Source organism: Tinamus guttatus, unplaced genomic scaffold, assembly GCF_059628265.1.
Source record: "Tinamus guttatus ecotype Peru unplaced genomic scaffold, ASM5962826v1 Tinamus_guttatus_pri_ptg000131l, whole genome shotgun sequence".
NCBI lineage: Eukaryota > Metazoa > Chordata > Aves > Tinamiformes > Tinamidae > Tinamus > Tinamus guttatus.
Window position 1 is genome coordinate 2,176,595 of NW_028288665.1, and position 8,008 is coordinate 2,184,602.

The window sequence follows — 8,008 nt, forward strand, 5'->3', positions numbered from 1 at the left end:
GCCCCCATTAACATTGGAAATGACACACAATAAACAAGAGGAAAGACTCAGCCCCCCATTGCCTCCTGCCGTACATCACCTCTCAGCGGTGTCTATATGCTGCCCTAAATTCTACAGCAGCTCAGCAATGCCCTTTCCCTCTCTAACCAGCAACATAAGAGCTCACCTTTTCAGCCATTATTTTTCCTTTGTACTCTCTGATTTCTCCATTTTGTGGCATATTTTCCTGCCTGTGGGGCAGCTTGATTGTCACTTCTCTTTCTGAGTCCTGACAAGCACTAGAAGGGGCAAGCAGGGCTCCCTTCAGAGAAAGCAAGGTTGTGTTCCCTTGTAAATGCTGGTCATAGAGGGAAAGGCACAGAAAACCCCTCAGCTGTATTTATAAATCAAGAATTAAGTAATGTAGGATCCTTTTGACCTGAAGGTTCTTTTTAGGGAAGTGCTGCCCAATACTAGAAAGAAAATATCCTCAACAATCACCACAGAGCTGTTCTATTTCGCTATTTTTAATATAAAAATTATGTATAAATATATATATTTATAGACGATATTTGCTTGTAAATGTTATATATAGAGAATATCGTCTTATTCTTAAACCCAAGCATTTGCTGTTGGTCATTCTTATGAGAATGAAAATAATCATGAAAATAATGTCAAAAAAATGCCAGCCACAACAAGATTCATTTTGAGCGAAGAAAATGGAGGAAGGGAAGGCCCAAGCAGAAAAGAAGCCTTATGAAGTCGGCATAATTACCATTTTCTCTTTTATTCTTTTCTTCTTACCAGAGTTGCTTTCCACATGGTCCAACCAAGAGGCAATGCAGTTATAGCTCTGCTGCCTACCTGGAACTTGTTCCTTCTCTTTTTCTACTTTTAGACCCGGAGTAAAGTTGCACGCAAATTTCCCTTGCCCTCTGAGCCCCTGAATCACCCTTCCACTCCCTAAAATGGTGTGGGCTGGTCAACAGTGAGAGGATAGAGATGCCACTGAGAAAAAGTGCATTGGGACCCTATACTGCATATGCTCTTGGGATACTATGCTTGGTACAGCCCAGTACAGATCCATATTTCTGACTATTTCACTTTTTTTTTTTTTTAACTGCAATTTTACAGCTATAATAATCCATGACACTGGAGTGACATTGTGTACATTTCAACCTGCACTGAAGTCCATCTAATTTAGCAGTGATTCCAGTGTGCTTCAATAGCAAATAATCCAAATGCCAAGGAGATGCTGAGCTAATTTTCTTTGTATCGAGACTGTTTTGATAACCTGGCCCTTCTGGAGTTAAAGATCATGAAGTGGTTCTTCTAACTTAATGGTGCTAACGGAAGGCAATTTCTCTCCTTGTCCAGGATCCTGTGGATTTACTCGGTAACGGGAGAGTGGGTATATCCCGTCTTTGGGGTGTTCAGCCCCGTGGGCCTGGCAGCCTTTTTCGCTGGCTGCCTTGCTGTCACCGTCTGCTGCTACAGCTTTGGAGCGTTCCTCAACCGCATGATATGGGGTCAGTTTTTCATCTTGTTTTTCACTTCTAATCACATGAAAAAAATGATCTGAAATGAACTCCTGTGACTGAGCAGGAAGGCAAGGGGGAAGGAGGGCCACGGTACGTTGTGGGGGCACTTGAGTGCCTGATAAAAATCGCTAGCTCCAACAACAAGCAAATCAGAGCAAGAATCGCAACCCTACCAAAAAAAAGCAAGGGCCATTTTTCTCTAGCATGGCTTGAGAAGCATCTCTTACCAGTAGAGTCGCTGGGCTTTAAATTCCTTCTCAAACAACGGTCCACAGTTCTGGGCTAAAACTCAGTGTTTAGTGAACTAGGAAATGTTACTGCTTACTAAAAATTTAGAAGGCAACATATGCAGGTGAGAGCATCTCAATAGCTAGGTAGCAGACAGTACTTTTGAGAACATCTCCCTTTTGCCTCTGTGGTGATATATTCAGTGAGGATTTGGAGAAAATGAAAGTTGGCCTACTTGGACAAATAAGCAAGTATGTATATAAATATATATATATACACACACACTCACACACGCATACCACTATATATATATATGTACACACACATACAACTACTCTTTTATATATATATATAAATATGTATATAAATATAAATATAAATATATATATAAAAGAGTGGTTTAGAAGAAAACTTTCACCAGTTGGAAGAGAAAAGAGAACTGATGAACCTTGAGGTTTGGGGGTGAATTTTTTTGTTTGTTTTTTTCCTCCTCTTCTGGTTTCCTCTCTCTTTTTTTTCCACTCAAGATAAAGTTTTCGAGCATGAAAGTGTCTGTCAGGAAGTGTGTATTTTATTTAGGACAAACGTGTGAACATTTGTAAATTTTTAAACGAGATTTTTGTTGAAAAGAAAAACCCTGCAAAAAACACCTCTGAAAATCAACAAGACAACCTCCCTCTGTTCCCAGGGAACATGTGATGCCTGATCTGTTCTGGGAAGTCTCACATGCCTGTCAAGCCAAAGCGGAGTGTCTATAGCTAGTCTCTCACCATGTGCACTCTGCTACCTAAAAGGAGCAGATTGACTTTCAAGCGTGCTGTATAACCAGCATCAGGGCTTGATGCCTTTGCAAATAAGATGCTCACTCTACGCACCCATAATTTTGGCTGTGTTCTCTTCTTGCATAATGCAATATGCGATGAAGATTGCTGGTAGCTGAAGAGACCTGTAGGTCTTTTGCACTAACTCTGGTTTAAGAGGCATCTCCAAAAAGGCAAATACTACTAGTAATATCTCTTGTTTCTTGTATATAACTATCATGCCGTCACCACTAAAAAACAAAATCAGATCTTACACAATCTAGGTATGAGATTTTTTCACCATCAAGTAAGTATTAGTTATTCTGGGCCTAGAATATGCCTGATACAGAAACTGAAAATAATCAAAATAAAACTATTTTGATTCTCAAGGTGTAAATGAAGTGAACCAAAGGTTTTGCTAAATAGAAATCAAATTAACTGCAAAAATTAGCTGCATTTTGAACTGCTGACTAAATAAGCTCACCTAAGAAAGAGATATTAATTCATGAGATTTTTAAGAAACTAGGCAAATATCCAGATTTCTATATTCCCAGACAGGCTAAAAAGCTGTCCCAGTTGTGATAGTATGAATGTAGCCTCGAAGATTACATGTAAATTACATACCTTATGTCCTCCATCCAATGTCCTTTAGTGGTCCATGGAGATCCCTGTGTGTGCTGGGTTTGTCCTTTCATTCCCACTTGATATTTTTTAAAAGAGCCACAAAATCATGGCCATAACCATTACTTGGTGCTTTCATCCAAGCACTGGGCACCCAAATTGCCTGTGTAATCTCTTGTAATTTTACATGTATTCTCAGCTCTCCACCTCCAGGATTGGTGACATTACCTAGCTTTGCCGTACATGGATAAAAAGCTGGAGTCTCCATGCCAATAGCTCTGCAGCACGAGAGTCTGCAGTTTGGTAACACGGGGGCTCTGCGAGCAGCAACATCTCAGTGAGTTCCTGCCCACCGCCGCTCCTTCCTCCTCTAGCGCACGCTCTTGGGGTTGCAGGAAGGCTTGTTTTTAGCTTGAGTATTTTTCCTCATCCATTTCCCAGCTGTGTCCACCCAAGAGAGAGGCAGGTCTTCCTAAGGCTGGTATTGATAAGATCCCAATATTGTTGAAGCACAACCAGAGGGAAGTTTTTCCAAATGCCAGAGCCTTACTATATTCCTGACTGAGACAAAACTTCTGCATGGCCAGAGTAAAAACAGATGCAAATGGGATGAAGATGTGATTCCAACACACCTTTTTTCTTGCAGCAAAATGGCTCCATGTGATTTTTTTTTGTCCTAGCCTTTTGCTGTCTCTCCTTCACATAGCAATAAAGGAACAGAAACAGTTAAACTACCCCTGTGGAAGAACAAAAACCAGAACACCCTGTGGTGTGAAAGGACAAGGTTCTTCACCTCTCCTAAACGTCTACCCCACACCACCACTGTGGAACATTATTTTGAGTCTTCCCTGTGGCAGGCTCTGGGACTGACTGTGGGCTTCAAATGAAGCTTTTCCCACAGTGTGCTCTGTTTTATAAGGGCTCTTTCCCATGTTGCTCTATGGCTTCAGGCCATTATCATTTTTCCTAAAATGAAAAGTACCGGACATGTGAATACTTATTCCTTTCCATCCATAAACGTATAGTTAGCTCCAATTTATTCCAAAGTCCATGGATGGCATCTTTCAGCTATCACAAGTAATTTTTAAAGCTACAAATCCTGTGCTTTGCAAAGATGTGGTATCATTTCTGAGAACTGGAAACCCAGGCTGCCTAATAATATAACCTGGTTTTTCCTCTGGAGAGCAACACAGAGATGCCAGACCCTAGATGTGTTTTAGTATTTATAGACAAACTATTTCATATAGTATCTGAGGTTTTAAAAATGCATTATTTCGCCTTTGCCTCTGCCTCCCCTTGCACAGTCGGATCACGGTAACTAAGGCAACCCAGCTGCACAGGCCGAGCGGCACAGAAAACAGCACCAGCCACGACTTGGGTTTCTGTTTGCTTCAAATTCCAAAGTTTCTACAGTACTAGACAATGCTGAGTAATACAGCAGCTCCAAAGAGGATAACTGGAAACAATGGGCTGATTCTTCTGCTGTCATAATTTTACCTCAGCTGAGAATTTGGCTGCAGGGTCTTAGTACCAAAGATGAATCATGGGATGTCTTCTCTCAGTCCTGATGGGTAGAAACACCACACAGACAGCTGATCTCATTTTATTATTTTTGACCTGTCAAAAAAGGAACCCTCAAGCATAAAGCAAATGAGTTTCCCCTGGGATTTTTTCTTTGGTGAGGCAAGCAGATCCTCGGGGGAAATTTAGATCAAAGCTCTCCAATGCAGGAAGTACAACATTTAAGGTGAGGTTTCTTCTCTGGCACCACTATCTGAAGATTCATTGGATTCATGTCTTTCATCTAGCAGTCCTGAAACATTTTAAGCAGCTGCTTCATTTCAATACTCCGAAATGTATGTGAATACATTTCAGCTATATATGATCCTTGTTGTCTCACTGGCTGGCAACAACACTGCGAGAGATTTAAATGCTCACTAAAGGACGCCAGGCAAAATCACTTTTAAGATTTTACAGCCACGGGGCATCTGCTGAGTTCCAAGCAAACGCTCCTCCCCGGGCGGTGGAACCGCCTTGTTGAGGAAAAGAGGGGCAAAAAGGAAGGTGGCCCAAGCAGCGCCAGCAAAAGCCTCCCCCACAGCATATTATCTGTAAAATGATAATGTAAGATCGAACTCTCGATGCTTTCATTTTATTTAGCAGTTATTGAGTTGAGATTGCAGAAACCCAAGTGGCAAATCAATCAATGCAAGGAGTGTTTCTGCGGGGTAAAACATCAGTCTATACAGGCACAGGTTTGGTTATGAATGGTAGTTTTGAATGAAGGTTAAAATGCTCCTGTTGTGCAGGTAGTTATCAGTCTAGACACAGGTTCTACTCTTTGCTATCACAGCCCTGTAGCATCTTTAGTATCCTCGGCCATTTTAAATGGAGCCTCAAATCTAGAAAATGCTTTCATTTGTTCTATCATGCCTTTAAGAACTAGGAATGGTCCAAGTTATATACATTTTTTTTTTCAGTGAAGTAACAGCATTTATTACAATTTCACTATCAGTGATGAATAGAATGCCATTTCAGGAGGAAAATTGTATCTAAAAGCCCAAAGTGTGCAAACCAAACGTTCATGTTTACTTTTGCCTCATCCATTCATCCTATTTGTGCCACAGACTGGTGATGGCATATTTATATCCTTCCTGTTTGTCAGTCAAGTTGCAGATTACCACTGGGGTAGAGGAATCCAGCTATTTAAAGAAAATATGCATCATCTGTTACATGACCTACTGCTGCTGACAAGTTTATCTGATGATCCACTGGAGGGAGTCATGATCAGCAGCTCTGGCAGCCCAGGCGTCCAGTTTCATCACTCGAGGCCAAACATATTAACAGATGCCTGTGAACATGCTAGCCCTGGCATAACAGCCTTGTCTTCTTCTTCTGTGTCTGTCTGTGAGATACCTATTTGTACTTGTCACCCTAAAATATTTCTAGGATGATTTAGGGAGGAAGGACTGCAAGGCCTCATGTTCCATATGGGGTCAATTGCTACATGCTATGTAGGCTGGAAAATACATAAAATGCAGTGGGTTTTCTGAGTTTCAGAGACTCCAAGGTCTACAGACAAGTTAAGCAGCTGTAGAAGAGGGAACCCTGAGGGCGGTCAATCCTCAAGAGCAAAGAGAGTTTTAAAGGGTAGGAGCTCCTAATCACGTCCGGCCAGTGCCACCCCCGGGGCCAAAGGCAGCCCATCTGTCTGATCTCTGCTGCTGCTCCAGGAAGACCCTTGGGCAGGTCCTGTGCCATCCTGGGCAGCCTCGTGAGGATGCTTTGGGTATCTTTTCTGCAACCTGCTGTGGGCAGGAATTTTCATTTGCATTTCATTCATCTGATGCATTTGCAAGCGAACTTCATTTTTTAACATTTTCCCATATTGTTCAGACTGGGCTCAGGTGTTGACAGATACTGTTCCCACTAGCAAAGCACCGTAATTCTTAGTGGATTTGGTCCGTGCCGGTTTTCAAACCGTGCTTCGGAAGCCCTGCTCGCTGCCTCCGCGCTGGGCACATCCGCGAGCAGCGGCCTCGAGCGCGGCGCCCGCAGCTCCCTCCTCGCCCCGGGCAGATCCGGCGCCCTGGGATGCGGGCAGGTCCGGAGCAGCTCCATCCTCCTGCTCTGGGAGAGGGCTTCGCCAGCGTGCCTTGCTAAACGCAGCCCGTTCTCCCCTGCCTCCCAACAGGCGATTCCATAGCAATCCTGGACTACAAGCGCAAAGGCAAGTGAGGCCTCCCCTTCAAGCCGAGCGATCTCTCCGTGAACGCTGAAGCCATGAAGCAGAGGAAAATAAACGCAGCTGTGATAAACCCTTTCTCCGATGCACTGCAGCTCCTGGTGAAGCCATTATGTCATCAGGCATTTGGAAAACTGGTGGAAAATATGAAACGTTTTCCTCTTACATGGTAACTCCACAACGGCTATGAATAAGAAAACTATGTTCCTCTGTTTACGCAGATTTCTCATCTCTTGCACAACGTACGTGAGGACGCGTCCATGGGTAAAACTTGTCACTGTTAAAGAACTCCCTCACGAGCCTGGCACCCCTCTGCAAAAGCCCTGTGAATGGGAGCCAGCCCTTGTTTGGATTGCCCTTCACCAAGCCTGCAAAACATTAAGAGGAGGGATAATTTTAACACTGCTGTGACTTCCAAGCTAGATAGATAAGAAATTGGGCTAGCAAGGACTGTAATTAGGAATGTCTGCTCATAAAGTTCACCATGAAGCCAAATTCTTCCAATGAAAAGCATTCTGGAATATTAATATCTCCCCTCCTCCATTCCTAATAAGAAATCTGAATGCAACACTTTTTTTTTTTCTTTGGTTTCAGTTAATCTTGTAGCAAAAGTAACCTAATTATACTGACTGTATGATTGCTTTGACAGAAAGCATGTTAATTTAAAGCACTGTTTAACATAAAGCTGCCTGCCATATAATTACATTCCATTCACATGTTTACTAATCTTCCTCAATGTAGCTGATTTCTGTTATTAGCCTCTACATCTCGTTAACATCTAAAACGCTGGAGATGTGCTTTGTAAACTCCAATAAACGGGCAGAACTGACTCTTGTGCAAGCGCTCTCTGATGGTCAACGTGAAAGATCTCTCTGGTATTAGTGGTGCATTTAAGTGTGAATTTGAAACCAATCACGGTACCGCGGTGCCTAGTTCCCTCTTCACTGCCAAACCGCGTAGCTTACAGCTACCATGCGCTCAGTTCACCAGGGTGTTATTTTCGTCCTTTTAAAGCTGCTGTAACTTAGTGAAAATGAAACACATTGCAAGCTGTCTGTGAGCAATAAAAGAAAGTACCGTGCATCCCTCAGATT

General features: G+C 42.6%; 1 protein-coding gene across 1 annotated transcript in view; it reads left to right on the forward strand.

Moving 5' to 3' along the window:
• Positions 1-7,743, forward strand: part of ADTRP (androgen dependent TFPI regulating protein) — a 29,332-nt gene extending 21,589 nt beyond the window's left edge. The window contains exons 5-6 of the mRNA XM_010217287.2: positions 1,357-1,508; positions 6,864-7,743. Coding sequence (XP_010215589.2) covers positions 1,357-1,508; positions 6,864-6,907 — 196 coding nt within the window. The 3' untranslated portion in view covers positions 6,908-7,743. The remainder of the gene's footprint in view (positions 1-1,356; positions 1,509-6,863) is intronic.
• Positions 7,744-8,008: the final 265 nt, after the last annotated feature.